This window comes from Stenella coeruleoalba (assembly GCF_951394435.1).
Source record: "Stenella coeruleoalba genome assembly, chromosome: 12".
Taxonomy (NCBI): Eukaryota; Metazoa; Chordata; class Mammalia; order Artiodactyla; family Delphinidae; genus Stenella; species Stenella coeruleoalba.
This window is the reverse complement of record NC_137158.1, coordinates 22,247,365-22,269,560: the sequence shown is the minus strand read 5'-3', so window position 1 is coordinate 22,269,560 and position 22,196 is coordinate 22,247,365. Positions and strand designations below refer to the sequence as shown.

Sequence of the window (22,196 nt, the reverse complement as noted above, 5' to 3'; positions counted from 1 at the left end):
GATACAGAGGTGAAAAATACTTCCTTAGTCAAAAATAGAGTACTAACTCTTTTTTTTTTTTTTTTTTTTTGCGGTACACAGGCCTCTCACTGTTGTGGCCTGTCCCGTTGCGGAGCACAGGCTCCAGACATGCAGGCTCAGCGGCCATGGCTCACGGGCCCAGCCGCTCCGCGGCATGTGGGATCTTCCCGGACCGGGGCACAAACCCGTGTCCCCTGCATCGGCAGGCGGACTCTCAACCACTGCGCCACCAGGGAAGCCCAGTACTAACTCTTGATATAGCAAAATAAAGATAAATAATAAAGATGTATGGCTATAACTAATATACTCTTTACTTTCAGTTTCTTCTCTGTTGGAACCATTTCTAAAACATTTCTTACATTGCACTTAACATCCATACTTTCTCTTCTTGATTCAGTGAAGGATAGCCTGTCCCTACACATATGAGTCCAGACTTCCACATTTATTTGATGTTAGTAATTTTTGATTCTTCCCTCCCCTTTTGGCTGTTACTTCTGGGTATTAGGTTTTCTTAGTGATCACCCCCCTTTCCTCCCTACTCCATAATTCCTAATCTGTTGAAGCAGAGGAAGAACTTGAGGTTACCAGGGAAATACAGATACTGAGCTAGTAACTAACAACCTAAAGCAGCAGAATCGAACCTGAGGATAGTGCCAGTGCCAGGAAAATAGAAAGAGGTACTTGAGCTTTCTGATGGCTAACTTCCTCCATTTTTTAATTTATTTTGGGGATCTTGGCTGGACCGGGGATAGTCAAGGATGACAGAAATACATTCTTAGATAACTGCAAAGATGAATAAGGACTGAGGTCTAAACTGTGTTAAACACTACCACATGCTTACTGGAAAAACAGCTGACATAAAACTATATAGCTATTAAGTAAGAAGATAAGCTTTAATAGGAATAAAGTTGAGTTTGATAAAGCAAGATAAAGTCAATCCCTATTTAAAGTCTGATGTTTTTTAAAAAATTTGACAACAGAATAAAATGCTTTTATGACTTACCTGCAAATCCTGAGCACAATACAGCAACAGCTATAGCACCAAACCCTAATAATGGATTCTGTTCCACCTGCAATAGTAATGTTTTAGAAGTTGTTTTCAGTGACTAGTAAACAGAATTCATCCAAGAGAACAAACAAATGAATACAAAAGTCTGTTTATAGCTCTGCGGAAAGTATGTGCCATATCAGACATGGCTATTCTATAGAGTAAGACAGGGCCAAACAAAAGGCCATCCCAGAGACAAACCAAAGTACTTACGTTAAAAACCTGTCCCTCAAATTATAGCCAGAGTAAACGCTTGATATAACGTGTGCCTACTTCCTAATAACAATGGGCACCCAAGCACAGAACTGTGCAGTCAGCCCGCCTCTTCATTTTAACTTCTGCCACCACAACTCAAGCTCTTATAGGATCAAGCATGGAAATGGTGGCAGTTTGACTTGTTTAATTTATTCCCTATCACCTACAGGATGGAGTAATGACATGTAAGATTTCCTACTTCACTGAATTTTTATCAAATATTAATAGCATGCCATCTGTGTACCAGATATACTGTTTTATATTCTAAATGAATAAAGATGAAGATGATACACAGCTTTGATTCTTAAATAGTTCATGGATGGGAGAGATTGACACATATATATAATCATAATACTTTGCTAACAGATGCAGGTATATGGGCCCCCAACCTATTGTTTCAACTGTATTTCCTCTTCCCTAAACTAACCATCAGGAGCTTTCATCAGTCTTTCTTCAGAGATAAATGTTATCTCAGTGGCAACACTGAAACTAAAGGGTTGAGACACGTGTCTGTAATATGACAAGCACATACCTTGTTCAAAATAAATAAGCCTGAGAGAAGGACAGTATTACTTGATGTTAAGTACCTGAGAGAGAGAGCTTGCTCTAAAATGTCTGCATGAAGATAAAAGGAGAAATAGATATTATGGACTAACAGTTCTCAAAGTATGGTCCCTGGACCGACTGCAGCATCATCACCTGGGAACTTGTTAGAAATGAAAATTGACAGGCCTCTCCCCAGACCTACTGAATCATAAACTATGGGGATGGGGCCCAGAAATCTGTTTAACCTTCCCGTTGAGTCTGATGTACACTAAAGTTTGAGAACCACTACTATAGACTACAACTGATAAACATGGATGCTTTCCTAATACAATCTACAAGGCCAGCATAGAGAGGAGAAAAAATAACGGTGTGAGATTTCATCTATCCCAACAACTGCTTGGAAGCTCAAGCTACTAAAGATAGTGTCTGACAAATTCCTGGTTGCTTTTCTGCCAGTTTAATCTCTACAGTTAGGAAAAATGGTGATAGACACTGCTTCTCTGGACTTAATTCTGACTGATAAGAAACTGCTGGGTGGGACTTCCCTGGTGGCGCAGTGGTTAAGAATCCGCCTGCCAATGCAGGGGACACGGGTTCGATCCCTGGTCCAGGAAGATCCCACATGCCATGGAGCAACTAAGCCCGTGCACCACAACTACTGAAGCCTACACGCCTAGGGCCCGTGCTCCACAACAAGAGAAGCTACCACAATGAGAAGCCTGCACATTGCAAGGAAGAGCAGACCCCGCTTGCCGCAACTTAGAGAAAGCCCACGCACAGCAAAGACCCAATGCAGCCAAAAGAAGAAAGAAACTGTTGGGTGATGAAGTGGAAGTGATGGAAACCTAGGAAAATGGCAAACATGTCGTTTTAGCATGAGCAATAGCCAAACAGCATAGTTCAGAGACTTGAGCTCCAGTCCTGAATAAATCAAATTCAAAAACCTAAAACAATTCCATAGCTAGTGGGAGGATGGGTTAATAGGGTAAGAGTTTCTTAAGAATGAGATTCTAATGAACAGTAAAGAAAGAAATCAGTGTTACTAATTAAGGGCATCTTCAATGAATTCTCATAGGAACACTAAAAAAAAACAAAAAACTACAGTACACAAAACCAAGAGGAACGGACCAGGAGTTTTAGTATCAAAAAACTGAAAACAGTGTAAATGGAGGCTTGCAAAATTTAAAGAAGGCCTTTAAAAGTATGTTTAGTTTAGGAAGAAAAGAGTGAGTATGCTTCTTCGGCTAGATGACATGCTGTTAGATAGCAAGAAAATAAGAGTTACCCAAACCTAGTTTCCATTTTCTCTGTGAATAATGACTTTGAATGAATGGGAACTGAAGTCCAAGACATTGGTTTGCTGTTGTGAGAACACCTACCTAAATAAATTCAGAAGTATCTTGACCAAGAATAGTAGCAAATCAAGGTACTGATCACTGTTACCTCTGAAGAATAATAGGGCATAGAAGCTATGCCAGAAAATTTGCATTGGGCAAATACTGTCCTGATTTTCAAAAAGGCAGAGGAAAAGAAAATCTGCAGAAATTATAAACAGCGGCTTGAGACCTGTAAGGCGGCCCAGTACACTCACCAAGAGCACAGGCTCTGGAGCCATGCTGCCTGGATCCAAGCAAGGTTGAGCCATTGCTAGCTTTCTTTGCCTATCAGTTTCCTCATAAGAAAATGGAAATAAAAATACATGCCTCGTATGGTGGCTGTGAGCATAAGTGAATTAATGTATGTAAAGCGCTTAGAACACTGCTAGTATCCAGTGTGACACGTGACTGCAGCTGTTGTTATTACTGAATACCAGCAAAATGCTACAACAGGTGACTTGGAGAACTTTTGAAGAAACCATCAAGAGTGTAATGGTCATCACAAGAAAATGGTGTGGCTTCCATAAGAATACGACTTACCAAATTTTCTTACTGAAAGAATTCCTAGTGTAAGTGCTGAGGGGAATTCCATAGAGATAATGTTTAGCAAGAAATCTGACAGATTTGCATAATATTTTTGTGAACAAGACAGAAATGTAGTGAGGATAACAGTAGTTCTATTCACAGCTGAGTGAGTGCTCATATAGCAAAGTGCTAATTAACAGAATAAAACCAAGCTAGACCAACAACCAGTATCAACTAGCCAGGCATATGAATAAGACATCCTAGAAACATCCTCCAGGCCTAGGCAAGTCTTCAGTTGACTGCAGCCCTAGCTGATATCTTGACTGCAACCTTATGAGAGACCTCAAGCCAGAATGTCTAAAAGAGGCCAGCTCAGGCAGGCACCTTCTAATTCCTGACTCATAAAAACTGTGAGAGAGAATGTTTCTTAAGCAAGGAAAAAGAAAAAAAAAGTCAAGCTAAAGAGAGTCTAGAGGTATAGCCACAGCTCTGGTCCTGTCCTGTCTAAAATTTTCAGAGAAGACCCAGAAGACATAGGTGTCAAATCTGTAGAAAGCATAACATTCAAAGAAAAAGCTAATGATGGATAAGGACTGGAAAGTCCTCAAAGGCTCGAACACTAACCCAAAGCTAACAAGATGGGCTTAATAAATATAAACACATTTTGCATGTAGAAGCCCGCAGCACAAAACACATCTGAGACAAACTATTCGTGTGAAACAGCTACATGTGGTTGTGTAATCAGTTATATAATGGATAGCCTCCTCCAGCCAAAAAAAAACCTAATATAACCTTATGCTGATTTAACAAGTCTCTGGTATTCAGAATAAAGGAGGCAATTAGCGAACTATACCTCACACCACTCAGTCATTATCTGGAGACAGCGTGAACTTTTAGGACACACTGAGGAAAAAGAACGGATAAATGCACCTAGAAAAGAAATTCGAGGCAATACTGGGGCACGAGCCAGGGATCATAAAGTCTCCAGAAGCCATATTATAGAAAGAAACAACAAGGTTGTCTCAGTGGGAGAGAAGAAAAGACAGGGAGGGTGGAGATGCAACATTGTTCTCAAACATTCAAAGGCTCATCCTATGGAGTTAGCAGGGATTTGAGTTACTCTGACAAGAACAAGGAACAATGAGAGGCAGTTACAGGAAGCTACATTCTGTTTAAAATATGAAAGAACTTTCTAGAGTGCTCCAAAAGTAAAATGCTTACTAAGCTTACTAAGCTTTTCACACATACTTCCTAGGTGAGGTGACCCTTTTCTAAAGGTGTAGGGTGTTGCTGGAAGTTCATATTTAACTTTTAAGTGTTTGCCTTACTTCCCAAACAAATTCTTTACAGTTCTACATCTGAGTTATACGTGCAGTGCATAGTTGATCAGTGTTTTGAAATGTCACCGAGAATATGAGCACGTTTAAACATCATGTAAAGACAATACATATTAATTTAAAACTCACTTTCTGGGGGAAAGAACTCTTCCACCAGGCCAGAAAGTAACTACCTAAAAAGGAGCTTTCTACTTTCACAAGCTCTGCATACATCCCCAGCTGCCTTATACTCCTAAGAGCACCATGGTCTTTCATCTGCTAAGAGTTAAAGAAGATTGTGCAGTTGCAGAGGGAAGCTCCCGACCTTCAGGTCCTTTACTGTAGTTCCACTTCCTACTTCTCTTTGGGAAAATAACCAATTAAAGCATACAATATATTAAAAAAAAAAAAATCAGGTATGTACCTTAACATTTAACTCTTCAACTAAAAGTTAGAAGTAAAGGCACTTTTTGCCCTATTGTAGTTACCAGTTATTGGGAAAAACACTATTCTGTAAGACCCACTGCTGACAGTGGATGTATGTGCAAAATGATAAAAAATTTTGTGAGTTGCGGGAGAACATGAAAATTAGACGGGGAAAACTCTGCCCAGTATTTCTGAGAAAATGTCTAAAAGAGGCCTAGAAGTTTTGAACACAGACACTGTGGAAGTTGGCACAACTGAGTTATAGGTTAGCTGTTAACTGTGCAACTCTGGGTACGTGACTTCACCTCTTTGGACTTCAATTCTGTTATCCATAAAACGAAGGAGTTGCATTATATGGAGTTTTGAGATACCATCCATCTCTAACATAGTTTATGCATATTCTTCCTTTTCAGAAAGGAAGCCCGGAGGTATTACTCTCCTTGACAATAACATCACCCTAAGGGGAAAAAGGCGTATCTATATGGCAGAGGCTATGAATCATGCTCCATTCTTTTCTGTGTGACTGTGTGGAGTGCTCAGGACTCTGGAAAGTTCCCGTTTAGCTACAGTGAGCACTTAGCTTCTTACCACGACGCCTGTGGCCTGGGCTGGTCTCCACTGTACGAGGACGACTCCTCCACACAGCATAAAAACTGAAATCCACTGTAACCTGCTGAGCGTCCTGTTTAACATTAGAACGGTACATAGAGCAGTACAAGGAATCTTCAACTGGTACGTCACCTACCAACAAACAATGAACTCATCAGCTCGGTTTACATTAGACTCTGACACAAATGTATTATTTCTGATATGAACACAGCTGTAGAGAAAAATATTCAATAGTTTGATAAAGGGTTAGTAAAACATCTTTTCACCGTGAAAACATTTTTTAAGATTTTGCGCCTGCCATTATCATCTACTTCACCTACCTGATACACTGCTGCATCCAGATTGCTGAGAGCCAGGAAAGCCATGTTGTTCTGCACAGCATACACTAAGGAAGGCACGCTCAACTTCATCAGTTCCTTGGGGCTCCCCAAGACATTTTCTCTTAAAGATGCCTTGAATCTACCCAGATTACCAGTTTCTCTTTGAAAACAAAAAGGGGAAATGAGAAGGGATGAGGAAGAAAATGAAAGATCATCCTTTATTAGATACTGTCACACATAGGATAGCTACATTGTGTTATGTTCATTGATACTTATTTCTAGAATTTTTAACTGATTTTAGATTTATTAAAAGAAGCAAACCAGCAATGCATCCCCATAAAAGAAAAACAACTACAATCTTCATTTGGGAAAATATGACAATTAGGTTTACCACCCTCATCCTCTGGTCAAAGTTTCAGGGGCTTTTGAGTATATTAAACAATGAGAGTACCAGGAAACCAGAACTGCCGATATTACCTATAAAAAGTTAATGTAATCCCTGCCACTTTAACTGCCATTGCATCAAGTTCACCCAGATTATTTTTTAGATTAATCAGGTTGCATATGTATTTTTTAATTTTTAAAATTACAATAGATTTTAATTGCAAACAAAAGAAAAAAGCGTTAGTAGTTATAGAAGTTACTTGGGATAGGAATTGAGTGATGCAGGTCAATATTATTTGTAAATTAATTCCGTGTTAGTGCAATATGGCAGACAGTAAATCTTTAAATAAGCATATTCTCATAAAATTCAAGTATGTATCTGTATAATTTTGCAGGAAATCTGAATAATTTACTAATATCAGTAAGGTAAACTGTACCTGGAACATACATAAAGCTTACTACTTGAGTGCATATTGATTGATGCATGCTCTTAAGTATTCTTATTGTTCCTCAGGAGGAACTAGCTAATCTGGCTCATACTTCCCCCTGTTGTAAATCAGCTCACTTATTTCCTGAAAATACAAATCAAAGAACACTTTTATAAGCATTAACACCAAAAAAAAGTGCTACATCAAAAGGCTCCTAACTGCCCCTCACAAGATCCTTAAAAGGACCATAATACTTCGTTGGGAAGATGGAGCTATTTCAACTCACAATGAGCCTCTATATTTTGGGTTAACATTAGAATCAACAGTCACTAATTGGATATTTTCATATTTAAATAGTGCAAAAATAATTACCAAGTTCTGAGGAGGAGCAAAGAGTCCATAATGTCTAATTAACTACCCATGCCTTATCCACTGTAGAACACTCCAGCCCCCAAGAAAATAATTAAGACAGGAAATTTGGCCTAGGCCACAGAAACAAAAGATGCCCTTCTTAGTTACAGACCATACTTTGCTGCCAAAGCTACATGCTGAAAAGTAATGCACACAGCCTGGAGGGCGACTCTACACTCCATGCAGAAGAGGGAGAGAATGCCAGAAGATTACTGGGAAAGTCTGCATTGTAGAGTTTTCCAGATAGCTGAAGGTTGGCCCTTTACCCATTTACCATTCTTTTTTCTAACACAAATCTAAGATGTTCTATATAATTCTCCACCTCTTAAAAGAGTATAAAGAATAATTTCTCAAAGTTTTCCCTCAATTATAAAATTGAAGAGAAAAAAGATTAAAATGAAAAAGAAGAATCACAGAGGTCCAACTCAAAGAACCGTTTTAACAAGGTGATATAATTGAACATTTTCTTTATTGTCATAATTCTCACTAGGAAACATGATGGCAGAGACATAAATCTTACAGGCTGTGTGAAGTACAGGACACTGCTTTTACTATATCATTACTTAATGCCCTTCCAAAATGCTGACTTCTATACTAATGTATCTTCAGAGTGGCTCCCTAAAGAACTACAGAGAGGTACCTGTTTGTACCTATCTTTCACAGTCCACCTCCTTCCATGTCCATTTATCTCCCACATACGATTCCTCAAGCTCTAGTTTAGTAGCCACTTATCCCTTCCCTAATCCCTAGCTATGGGCAATGCCATCTTACCTCCACTCCTTAGAGATACTCTAAACCCTCAATGGTATCAAATGAATTTCTGCCTATCCAGAGAACAGAGTTGATCTCTTTATCACTGGCTCTCTTTGCTCTGCTAGAATACAGGCTGCTTAAGGATCTAACAGCTTCTTCTATTAACCATGGCTGTACCAATAATCAAGGCTGCTGAGGTCCCTTTTCTCCGTCACTTTTATCTCTTCTCCCACTTTTCAGCTTTCACATCAAATGAAGGGCCTGCGAGACATCACCAGCCAATCTGAGTACTCCTTTCCTTCAACATGAAAAACGAGTAGAGTATGGTGTGTCCAGATTAACCTTCAGGTCTTTGGCTCTTCTGGCTATATCCTTTTTATTGGATACTTAGGAACTATTACTTCTCCACTGCCAGAAAGACTTTACTATCTTTTTCTGCTTCCTTCTCTAATGTAGATATAAGAGAAGCCAAGGTATACCAGAATGCTAACTACTGGAAAGCTCAAGCTTCACCATGGTACCTTAGAATTATATCAATATTATATAATTATAACAAGATATTTTGAAATAAGTTGCAAAAAATAGCAGAGAATGCTGAAAGAAATTGTAAAAAAAACAAAAGCTCAAAATAATTAATGATATTAGAAAGAGATTTAGGAGGTATAAGAAAGAATATAGGGGAATGTTACCGCACAGAAAGTTTTAAAGGAGGAGATAAATTATTTCGGTATTAGATTAAATCTTGCTTAATTTAATATATTTAATAAGAATACAGCTCTAAAACTTACAGTCTTACTCACTAAAGTTAAAAAAAGTAATAGCAATATATCTTCCAGAAAACATTAGTAATCATCTATCCTTTTGTTTTACTGTTAAGTAGACAAAGATAAATGATCAATTCTAAATATACTACAGCCTTGAATAGTGTTCTCTGAATACTAAAAAAACATAAAAACCAAAGACCACTTTTTCTTCCATTTTCCTGCTCTGATATTTTCTGGAAATCAAATCCCAAGCACTTTAATGAGTACCTTTTGTTAAAAACAAATTTATTGAATTTAATTATATAAATGACATTGTGAGATAAGAGAAAACGTGTGTATAATCAAAAAGCATACACTAATTTTTTTAGATATAGTCTGTCCCATTAAATTTACTCTTTGATTTTTATCACTGGAATAGAATCCATGTGCAACCTGTTGTTACCTCAAGGAATGCTGACGCTCCATGTTGATTGCAGAGAGATTCCGCTGCTGCAGCCCCCCCAACTTTCCTATCAACCAGCTGAAACCAATTCTTTCTGATCTATGTTTGGTCAAAAGTAGGCCTCATTCTTCCAGCTCCTGATCTGAGGAGAACTACTAGGAGGCCTGAAATCCTTGGCTAGGTTACCAAGGCACTGTGCAAAATGGAATAATACAGCAGAAGTTACTCATGAGTTTAAGAAATCTAAATTTCCCTTACAAATTTCTTATCATCTGCAAAGTTAATTAAAATTAACTCGCATAAAAGATTCTGGGAAGCTAAGTTTAAAAACCAATAATGAGGTCATTTGAGGACAAAAATACCCATCATATGAGGTACATGACTTTTACTTCCTCCCCATGACCCTAAACCCCTTATAGCATTGAGTACAAAGAGGCAGTCAAAATGTAAACTCAGCAAGAAAAACAGAATAGGGCTGGATAATCTATGACATAGGTATCTGAGAGCTTCATTCATTATTCTAGATAATACTATGAAACAGTAAAATAATCTTCTCCAGTCTTATCTGGATAAGTAGTACAAAGATTTAAGATGCATTTGGTTTATTACGAAACACACCCAAAGTGTATGTACATTTACACCTCCTTCTAGGTTTCTTTAGTCTTTACAGGCTGTGGTGGATAGCAAACAATAAAAAGTTGACTTTGTTCTAAGACAACATGTAGTGTTTTCATTTCCTTTTCACATCACAAATGACAGACTTAAATCAAAAGTATCAATTTTAATAGCTATGACAGGGTTTAGTAAAGCATACAGCTAACTAGCAATTTTCCTGTGAATTGTTATAGTAATTATTTTATGAAAAACTAAAATATTTTTAAATGTATTGTTTGATGTTTCAACTGGAATTATAACTTAGAAATTGGTAACTTAGTCAAATACTTAAAAAATAACTTACCCACATATAAAGCTTTTGCAACATCCAACTGCTAAGCTGCTCCCCTCCCCAAAAATAGGATTTATTAATTTCCTTTTCAATATAAAAGTGATCTGATGTAATTATACATGTACACAGCAGTGTATATAAAAAGATAATTATTACATCTTTGTTTTGTAGTAGCAGAAGACTGGACACACCCAAATGCCCATCAATAGAAACTGGTGTATGTGATACATCCATATAGTGGAATACCACACAGCTCTTAAAAGGAATGAGACAGATTTCTATGTACAGACATGGAACCATCTCTAAGATAAAACATTTAAGTGAAAAAAAAGTTAAAAAGCAAAGCAGTGTAAACTGTATGCACACACAATGCATGTAATCGAACTCCCCAATCAGACTGTATAAACCTTAAACCTTATTTATCAAAATAAAGTAGCCATTCATTAATTCTTCCACACACTCCCCTTTTTTTCCTTGCAGTTCTAAATTAACTTTTGATTGAAACAAGTATAATTTCATATTCCAAAGATTACTAGAAATTGTAAGTAAAATCAACAAGGATGGTGGAAAACTCCAAATTAATTACAAACAGAAACCAAGAAAAGAAAAAACAACCCTGTCAGTTTTTTTAATGAATACCAAAATTACACGGAAGGAGAAAAATAGAACTAACCCAAGTATTCTAAGACACAGGCTTTTTACTATATTGCTCTAAAACTAAAGGCAAAAAAAAACCTACATACAAATACTGAACTTTAGTTAGTAGGTTTGCTTTTTCACAGCTGTATCTTAGAAGTTCTGAGTCTACTTATTATGTATTCTAGGACTGAGCAAATAAGTAAATATCTTGAGGATAATGGAAGTCAAACTCACCACCATTGGAAAAGGGAAAAGTTGCAATGAACTCTGTGGTACTGGATCAGAATTGCAGGTATCAAATAATATATTACTCATAGTTGTATACACAAACACATATATACAGAAACAGAGAAACAGACAGGTATGTATGTATACACATACATGTTACCTAGCTCTGGCTACTGAAAGGGCCCAGAAGTTATGATACCCCCAGTAGCAATGTGCACACCTCATGTCTAGATTCTGGTTTCTAAATACCATTTTGGGAAAAAAGGAACAAGGCTTCTTAGAGAAATGTATGATTTTGGGATTGGGGCAGGGAAAGTATAAGATAAGCTATGAACATCTTGCTATGCTAAAAAGAACCTGCTCAAAGATGGATGAAAATATGTAAGTGAAAAAGAAAAGAAAAGAAACAGGAGGAACCTTGAAGATGATCCCACTGTCCAAATCTGGGACAATTTGAGCATCGAAATAAATGATAATAATGGATTCCAGCAAATATAATAAAATAATCCATGAATCTACACTGAGAGGGAGAAGGACACGTAGCGGGGAGAGAGAGGAAGAGGGAGAGAAGGGAGTTTCTTAGAGTAGAATGCCAACCAATAAATGTATAGAGAATGATGGAACTGGGAAATTACCATTTGGCAACATCAAAGAACAATAAAAATGATGAGAAAGAGGATATATACCTAGTTTCAAAGATTCTCTCCACATGATACTTAATAGTTACAAAGAGAAAATTGGTAACTTTATCTGGAGAAACCTGGCAGGCACTACCTTAATCAAGGAATCAAAGTTAAATCACCAGTAATGGGGCAAATGGATATTATGTGCTTCGTGATACACTGCACTGAGAAAGACACATCATTTCTATGATATTCCTGACCAAAACCTTAAATTTAATCATAAGAAAGCAATCAATAAACATAAACTGTGGGACATTCTACAAATTAAATGGACTATGCTCTTCAACAATGTCAAAGACAAGAAAAAAAGATGGAGGAACTGTCTCAGATTAAAGGCAGCTAGAGATATAATACTACTGTAAAGTGTGATTATTTTACTGATAAAGGACATCAGTGGGCAACAAAATTATCTAAGGTCTATGAATTAGATAACAGTATTGTATCAATACTAATGTGTCAATTTTGATATTCTGTTATTATGTAAGAGAATGTCCTTGTTTTTAGAAAATAGGCACTGAAGAATTTAGGGACAAAGGGGCATCTTGTGTAAAACTTGCTCTCAAAACATAAAAACAATATACACCCACACAAATACACTGCAATCAAGAATATGGTAAAATTTAGGGCTTCCCTGGTGGCGCAGTGGTTGAGAGTCCGCCTGCCGCTGCAGGGGACGTGGGTTTGTGTCCCGGTCCGGGAAGATCCCACATGCTGCGGAGCGGCTGGGCCCGTGAGCCATGGCCGCTGAGCCTGTGTGTCCAGAGCCTGTGCTCCACAACGGGAGAGGCCACAACGGTGAGGGGCCCGCGTACCGCAAAAAAAAAAAAAAAAAAAAAAAAAGAATATGGTAAAATTTAACATTTGGAAATAAAAACTTAAGAGAAAAAACAAAAAATAAAATTATTGCTATTACTGAAATGTCTAACAATGCTACTAAATGCTTATCTTTGCCCTAGCTAATCACAAAACAGCTCAATTATTTTGTTCTAAAATACTTATAATTTGAAAATTAGAAATCAGGGAACTTGCCTTCGAATCCTCACTGCCAGTCACTTTCTAGGTACCTTTGGCAAATGAAAACTTCCCTCAACCTAAGATTTCTCACCGTAGAAGATGAAATAATAGCTAAGGCTAAAGCAGTGGCACGAGAATGAAATGAAAATTAGCTGTGTTTACCTGCATGTTTCCCTCACCTGTTTTTAAGGGGAGACGGGGAAGAATGTTTCCTTAACACCTTCACTCTCTGGCAGCCTGCCATTCTCAACAGCAACAATCCTGAATGTCTGAAGGCAGCAAACTTAGTTGCTGCAATCTTAAAAGAGGATGTTTGGCACTTTACATAACATATTTTTTTTTTTTTTTTTTTTTTGCGGTACGCGGGCCTCTCACTGTTGTGGCCTTTCCCGTTGCAGAGCACAGGCTCCGGGCACACAGGCTCAGCGGCCATGGCTCACGGGACCAGCCGCTCCGCGGCATGTGGGATCTTCCCGGACCGGGGCACGAACCCGTGTCCCCTGCATCGGCAGGCGGACTCCCAACCACTGCGCCACCAGGGAAGCCCTACATAACATATTTTGACAGTGATTAACAGCTGGTATTCCAGAGTGTAGTTACTTGCTTTCTAAAGAAAAGAAGTTAGATATCTGCTCATTAGGTTTTCAAAAATTCATTTTTCACAACTGTCCCCCAAAGAAGCATTATTCTTTGATTTTTCTAAGGCAATTTCAACTTATAACATTATATATTATAGCAATAGTGCTAAAGTGCTGGCTAGTGTCCCTTAGTGCAAGAAAGCTGTGATGTGCCTTATGGGGAAAATACATGTTAGATAAGCTTTGTGCGAGCATGATTAATAGTGCTGTTGGCCCTGAGTTCAATGCTAATGAGTCAACAATACGTACTAAATAAGGTGTCTTTAAACAGAAACATGGTTATATAGTGATCAGTTGATGAAAATGTTGTGACCAGAGGCTCACAGGAACCTATCCCTGTATTTCCTCTAGGAGCAAAAGTTCAGTATTCAGTAATTCAGTGTCTGTGGTAACTACTGAGATAGTAAGAATCAAGTCACCAAACCCATCACCAAGTCCTATAGATTCTACTTCTAGAACATAACTCAATTCCATTACCTTCATCACCTGCTCTGTCATCATGGCCACAATCCCTGGGCTCTAATAAGCTCCCTTACTTCCAACTCGTATACCCTTCCAATCCATTCTCCTCAAAGGAATCAACAAAGTAACTCAAAGTAATGTGGGTCACCATGTTAGTCCCTGATTTAAACCATTCAGTGATTTTCAATGCACTTGAGATAAAATCCAAAATCCTTTACAGGCCCATAGAATTACTCTTGATACCCTGCCGACCTCTCCTGCTTCATCTTAGCACCACTCCCCTCTCACAGCACTCCACATACACTGATTTGTTGTTCTTCAAACACACTGTTCTCTTTACCTTCTCTCTGCTCTTCTCTTGCCCTACTTCGATTCAATCTTCAGGTCTGGGTTTAAATGTACTTCCTCAGAGAGGAAGCCCGCAACATTTTCACTGGGTATGTTTCCCACACAGCTATGCTTTAGTTTCATTAACGATTGTCTCATGACATATTGCTGAAGAAGCTGAAGATGCAATCACGATATCCTTTCATTTCATTCCGTAGCTATCAACCTGTGACCTCATGGGTAAAATTCTCCTTTCTCTATCACTCTTTTATCATTCCAAGAGATTAACATTTTTCACAGATGCCCTCTTAAAAGTAACCCCTTTGCTCCAAGAAATAAAATATTTTCTTGTTATGAATAGCAGGTATTCCATTCTACCAATGTGTTTTGAATAAGAACATGATAATTTGCCAACATGTTTCTCCATAAAAATTACATTTGCTTTAAAATCCAGTAATTTCAAATGCATTTCACTTCTTTCATGCTTTATGATTTTCCAGTGCTTTTTCCACTTGGAAACTCGCTGTGTTTTAAATGATTCTTCTTCACAGCCAAATTCTTGTTAGCCATGTAGTGTCAAATGCCAACCACCAAAACTCTGTGTCATAATACTTTACTTTGTCCTGACTGTCCCTGGTCTTGTGTACTCTGCAGGTAAATGTTCATAAAAGAGCCTCTACACTATGCAGGTGACATACACAGTAAGTGATTACTGGTGATAATCATGATGATGAAGTACAGTATTTAGTTTTCCACACTGTTGCTATTTCAACACCATTATTGGGACTTGTCTGGTGAACTCGTGGAAACTTTTCTGCTTTCATTAATATTTTGATATAATTTCCAAAAACGTTTCCACAAAACAAACTACAACTGACCATATCCATAACACTGAATAACTTAAGAATAGCAAGCAATGCAAAGCTGAAAAAGCATCAAAATGAAACAAAAAGTCATGCAGACAGGTTAGCAGGACACTAGCCCAACTGCTGAGTTAAACCAAAGGCCTCATTGCTTTTCTGCACATTGGTTTTTAAAGTCTTAACAGTTAACGAAACAACAAAACCATGATCTGATCTTACAGTTTAAAATAGCTGATTTCATGCTTGACAGCCCTATTTCATTCCTGGGTCATAATTTTTTCTCCCTAAGGAAGCTGGGGAATAAGGAGAAGAAATGTTCCCCTATTCCCCTTTTTCCAATATCGCCATTTTTGTTTTAAAAGAAGTTAAGCCCTAAGACTTTATTAATTTATTAACGCTTAAATTGTTATATGGATGTTGTTCTAGAGCTTCAAGCAGATTTTTTCCTTTGGAACACTGCCTTTTAAAGTTTTAAAGGTACAATAAAGCCCCTCCTTTACCTGACATTATGCAGAATAGTGGAAGCCAAATTTCCTTAAAAATGGATCTTGTTAAGTAAAAAGCTGTGAAAGGTCTGAGGTTTTACCCTACTTGCAACCTAACAAGTTAGGCTGCCACAGTATCTCTGCCTACAAGATAAATTTTAAACACAAATTTTCTATTAAAGCTTTCCACCATCAAGTCTCAAGTTATTTTCTGTTCTTTCCTCCTTTCCCAAGCCAGTTTTAGAGTATTTTTTTCTGATGGTTATTTGTAATAATGTGTGTGTTTACTAGTTCATTTTCGGTCTCTTCCACTGAAACTAAGTTCCAAGCAAGGAGAAACCATATCTACTTCATTCATACCTGTATATCCAGCACCTATGATAAAACTGTCACACAGAAATCACTTAATAAGCATTTGTTAAATGAAATTTTAAAGTGTTTAAATGTAATTTAAACCTACATACATGCTATTCCTCACTACTTCCCACTCTCATCAGCCCACATCTTGAAACCTAGATGAATTCACCCACCCACATGACCCAGATGGGTCCCCATCTCATAAATCGTTCCCCAAGTAATTTCCTACCAGATTTTATTTAATTCTCACAACCCTATTTTCTCCAATTAAGAAATGAAGAAACTATACAACATAACCCAAAGCTCACCTCCTGTTGTTTCATTTTCTCTTGTCTCTTGTTGCTGTTTTTCTCTCATCCACAGACTATGGCTGTTTTCCTGTCTTGAATGGACTCTGACCCCTAGTTTTATAGACTCAGTGTCTAGAATTTCCCTTTTCAGCCCCATAAACTCACTGCATATATTTCTTTATTGGTGGTGAGAAAGTCATCTGATTTTTATCAGACTTAAAGTATTCCAGTCTATGAATAATATAATGTGGGAAATGAAAACAGACAAGCATAAAACTATTGGGCTATGGGCAGGACTGAAGACTTATAACATAAACTTTAAGAAAAGAAGAAATGAAGAAACTAAAGCTCAGAGAAGTTAAGGAATACGTGGAAAGTCATAATCCCAATGAGTCTAGGACTAAAATTAGGTCTGTGTCACTCCAAAGCCCCTATTCTTAACCCTCTCTTATACTGCATCCTTGGCTAAAACGATTTTCATAGGATGTTACTGATACAAAACCCAGTGCTGCCACATAGTAAAAGTATAGCAAGGGAGGAACCTCAGATGCTGTATAGATAAAATAGGGGTAATTGTAGTACTTAACCTAAAAAATATATAAAGATTAAATGAGATAACTAATGAAAAGCACTTAGCACAGTGCCTAACACTTAATACAGGAAACACTCAAGAAATGTTAACTAGGGCTTCCCTGGTGGCACAGTGGTTGAGAATCTGCCTGCTAATGCAGGGGACACGGGTTCAAGCCCTGGTCTGGGAAGATCCCACATGCCGCGGAGCAACTAGGCCTGTGAGCCACAACTACTGAGCCTGCACGTCTGGAGCCTGTGCTCCGCAACAAGAGAGGCCGCGATAGTGAGAGGCCCGCGCACTGTGATGAAGAGTGGCCCCCACTTGCCACAACTAGAGAAAGCCCTTGCACAGAAATGAAGACCCAACCCAGCCACCAATCAATCAATCAATAATAAATAAATAAATGATAAATAATAAATTAAAAATAAATAATAATAAATAATACAAATAAATAAATGTAAATAAATAAGCCAAGCATTTGAAGCCCTTTAAAAAAAAAGAAATGATAACTATTATTATCATAATATTCCTCTACAACAGAAGTCAGCAAATGTTTCCTGTAAGAACCAAATCGTAAATAGTCTAGGCTCTGTGAGCCACCATACTGTCTCTGTTGCAACAAAAATAAGCAGCAAACTGGATTTGGCCAATGGGCCACAGTTTGCTAACCCCTGCTTTAGGGTGGAATTCTTCAACTTCGGCACTACTCATATGTGGGGCTGGGTAATTCTTTGTTATGGAGTGCTGTCCTGGAGGACAGGACATTGTAGGACATTTATCAGCACCCTTGGCCTCCACCTACTTGATGCCAGTAGCATCCCCCAAGTTGGGTCAACCAAAATAATATCTCCAAGGGAGCAAAACTGTCCTGAGTTGAGGAAGACTGCTCTAAAGCAATCAAACATACAAAGATGTAGCTTGAATCTTCTGATAAAGAACATAACTGAGTAAAAAATTAATAACTTAACACACTAAAAAGTATTTATACTCACTTAGCTAAAATTCCCACACTTAGCAATAACTTTATAACTTCTGTGATACACACGGCTGTGGTTGAAAAGTAGAGTTCTTTGTCTGATGTCCTTGTGTATCTTAAAGCTATGGTGTAAGTTGCAGCCACCAGGGTCATCACTGCCAAGCAGTATAACTTGAATAATAAATTGACATTTTCTGGAAAATACGTGCAACAAAGATATTATTTAGTAGACAATATTATGTATATAAAAGTTAAGCAGTGTTATACCTCAAAATGCCTTCTATTTCAAGCACAAAATACGTTTAAAAATTTATTTCAAAACAATATTTTCCAACTACATGAACAGAAACAAACATACACACACAAAACACAGCTGACTTTAAGTATCAACTGGTTAGGCATAGATTTTGTTCCTGGGGAGGGCTTAAGTGCAAGGTTATATGGCATAACTAACTCTAGTTTAGGATGTTATAAATCACATACTTTATATATCTTTATAATTCATACTTGTGAAAGCAAAACACAAAAGCAAGATGAAAACGATTACTGCAATGTATGTTCTAAATAGAGAGACAGCAGAAAGAAAACAAAAGGAATAACGGAGTGATAAAATAATATAGAACTTCATCATAATAAAAAACAAATTACATCCAGCCTCTCATTTCATAGCATTCTAAGAAAGATAATTCATAACACCATAAAAAAGAGTATTAAGAATGAAGTTCTGTAAAACTTGAAATCCAGGAAATATACACAACTTATGAACACTCAATTTAAGAACTTCTTGCAAGTATATCTGAGCAGCAGTCATCACTCAGGTGCCAGGGCCGGTCCAACACCTTCAATAAAACCACAAGCACCGGTGTACCAGGGCTCCTTCCATTCTCCCAGCCCTGCTCTGAGACTACCATCACCTAATGCTCAAACTATGTCTACTTTCTTTACCCACTTCACACCTCTCTCATCCCCAGCTACCTGTAACCTTTCAAATCTAAGGCACATGTTAAACAGGGATCAGCAAATTTTTTCTGTAAAGGGCCAAGAGTAAATATTTTAGGTTTTTTAGGCCACAAGGCAAAATCAAGGATATCATGTAGGTACTTAGGTGACAAGACAGAAAATATACTTTCACATTTAATTTATATTTAATTGGAAAAATTCAAAATATAATAATTATTGAGTACAATGCTTTACAGTATTGAGAAGAAGGGAATTCTATGGGGTGCGTGGGTGATATTTTGCTTCATTGGTCTTCAAAGTTAGGGATCCATCAGATTAATTACAAACATTCACCTGTAAAAACCATTCTTAGCTGATAGGCCATACAAAAACAAGTGATAGGCTGGGTTGACCAATGGGCCATACTTTGACAACCTGGGTTAAGAACCAGAGGTACAGGGGGTAACTCTGGGCTGCTACTGTAACTACATTACCCCTATGTACACTTTTGTTCACCACTTTGGCAGCCTAACCACAATTCAAAGGTGACTTGCACAGGAAAATAAAGTAGGAGTTTCAAATAAGTTATATGGTAAGGTAGAAACTCACTAGGAAACAGATTATTCAATATAAATATTTTTCCCTGGGTGAATTAAAGAATTATTTGTAAATTTCAGGCAGATTTTTTAAATTACATTAGGTCTTAACTGAAAAGTAATATGGTAAAATAGAAGAAATAGAGCTTCTCCGCCTAAACTTTCTTTCCAATAGATCTGAGGACCCAAAAAGCAATGTTAATGTAAAAGGGATTGAAGGAGATTACTATAATACTTTGCTTGCTCTAAAACTTTCCTACACAGGAGGAAATGTAAAACTTAAAAAATAAACAGCAGTACAGGAGAAAGCATTTCCCATCTTCTTGATCGGGGGTCAGCAACCTACATTTCCTCTCATTTTTATATGACTTGCAAGCTGAGAATAGTTTTACATTTTTAAACGGTTGGAAAAAAGTTTTTCGTTAATCTTTTGGGATGTGTGAAAATTATATGACATTCAGATTCAGTGTCCATAAAAAACGTTTTACTGGAACACAACTACGCTCATTTGTTTCTGAACTATCTATGGCTACTTTTTTTTTGCCGGGCAACAGCAGGATGAGTAGTTACGACTGAGACCATCAGCTGTTAACAGAAAAAGTTTACCAGCCCATATCCTAGATTATCAATACTTTCATAAATAAGAGATGTTAGAATCGCCAAACTAAAAACTACTTTATTTTAGCTCTTATATAGGTTCCTGATTCCAAAACAACATAGTGAATGTTTAACACTTTGAAAGTACACCTCTTAGAATCGTGATTAATGGGAATATAGATGATATTCTTGAAAATAACTACTGATGGAAATAGAAGCGTAAACAAATAAGTTTAGATATTTGTATAACATATAGGGCTTTGGTATAGAATACCACTTTTAAAACATATAATAAACTTTTTAAAAATACTTAATGCTTTTTTAAGCATTATTTTCTCTAATTTCAGCTTACCATTAGATCAAAATATCTTCTTCACTCCAGTCATTAATTCTCCAATATGAAAGTTCAATTATTAGCAATTTCAGTTTTTTTTCAGGGTAATATCAAAAGTCCATACAGGGACTTCCCAGGTGGGCCAGTGGTTAAGACTTCGCGCTTCCACTGCAGGGGGCGTGGGTTCCACCCCGCATGCCCAGAGGCTCCACCACGAGAAAAAAAAAAAGTCCACAACTCAACTGCATTATTGAGTGGGCACACTGGCACATCAGCACTGTTTTCTCCTTCTCACAAAGTTCCCATTAGCTCCCACGCAGTATCTGTTTTTGTGTGGAAAATGCCCCCCAAATGAAATTTACAGTGTGGAGTTAAATCTTTTGCTCAGTTATACTTTACTATATTTTAGAGGAGACATTATTTGTAACACCTGAGAACCTGGAAATTCATTAAGTCCCAGATAAATAAATCCTTTGTGAATATCAGGAAGCTCAGGAAACTGCAATTTTGTATTACACATTTCTAGTGGGCATATATAAGATTTATAACATGACCCAGGCACAGCAAATATGTATTGGCAGTAAACCTAAATGTGTAAATTGTGGCAACTATTTCAGATAATGATTCGACTTATGTAATTCTGAACTTGCCTTCACCATTAATCTCGCTATTCCCATTTTATGTCAGTTATCAAAACAATTCTACTTTTTTCCCTTTACTTCCTGTGTTGCTACAAAAAGACTTAAGGTTGGGCTTATTTGAAAAGCAAATAAGAGAAGCATATGCAACTACAGACAGTACCCCCTGGGCAGGGCCTGAATAATAAACGTGGCCTCTTCAACCAGGAAAATAATTTGGTACCCATGCAAAAAGCTATTCTTTAAATATTTGCTCAACTTTGTTCAGAGGTAAAGCCAAGAGCTCTACGAAAGAAGGGTGGAGAAAGAGTGTTGCCCAACGTCTCCTAGCTACTGCTCTACCATTCAGAAATTCAGCTCTCGTCCTTACTTACTTACCGGACTCAGCAAAGCAGAAGTGCTGCGGAGTTAATCAGACTCACCCTCACGAAATGGCAATTAGTCATCAAACAGTATTACTCTAATGTGCTATCCCTGGGGAAGGGGGCGGGGGAGTGGATCTCGCCCCACCCCTCCGGCAAAATATCAAAGTATTCCTTCTAACAACATACAACATTCTCCTTGGAAGTAACTCTGTTAACGACTGCTTTCTCCACCTCGTTAGGGCTGCAATGCTATTTTAATGCCCCAATGATGTTTTTAGTGGCTGTTACGTGGCCCAGCCGCTGCTTAGGCTCTGCACCCGGAGCATGCCCTTATGCCTCTGTGCATCCTAGGGCAGGAGGCGCAGCGGAGACAGCAGCCGCGGTGACCCCGGCCAGAACAGAAACCGATCCTGCCTCCCGCTGGGTGATGCGTCTCCAGCCCCGCACCTGCGCCCCGGCCCCTCGCCGGGTCTGTCTGAATTCGGTTCCCACCCACTGCCAACTCGTCGAGGCAGGCGCAGTTTCGGGCCGCCGAACTGTCCATCGCGGAGTACGCCGCGAGGAAGGCAGCCGCAGTGGGAGGCTGGCTGCCCCGCACTGCCACGAGCGGCGGCGGCGCGC

At 38.1% G+C, this 22,196-nt stretch overlaps 2 protein-coding genes across 5 annotated transcripts in view; one reads left to right on the top strand and one right to left on the bottom strand.

Annotated features, from left to right (window-relative positions):
• The window catches only part of RARS2 (arginyl-tRNA synthetase 2, mitochondrial), a 96,037-nt gene extending 89,944 nt beyond the window's left edge, over window positions 1-6,093 (top strand). The window contains exon 22 of one of the 2 annotated variants that reach the window (XM_079938817.1): window positions 5,927-6,093. The gene's annotated coding sequence lies outside the window, so the exon portion shown is untranslated. Of the gene's footprint in view, window positions 1-81; window positions 1,016-5,926 lie in introns of those variants that run through there. The other variant, XM_079938816.1, reaches the window with a different exon arrangement.
• SLC35A1 (solute carrier family 35 member A1) overlaps window positions 1-22,196 on the bottom strand; it is a 28,115-nt gene that overhangs the window by 5,445 nt on the left and 474 nt on the right. For 2 of the 3 annotated variants that reach the window (XM_079938819.1, XM_079938818.1), the window contains exons 2-5: window positions 18,123-18,300; window positions 6,443-6,602; window positions 6,102-6,254; window positions 1,025-1,091 (exon numbers count right to left, since the gene is read on the bottom strand). In XM_079938819.1, coding sequence (XP_079794945.1) covers window positions 1,025-1,091; window positions 6,102-6,254; window positions 6,443-6,602; window positions 18,123-18,300 — 558 coding nt within the window. The remainder of the gene's footprint in view (window positions 1-1,024; window positions 1,092-6,101; window positions 6,255-6,442; window positions 6,603-18,122; window positions 18,301-22,196) is intronic. The other variant, XM_079938820.1, reaches the window with a different exon arrangement.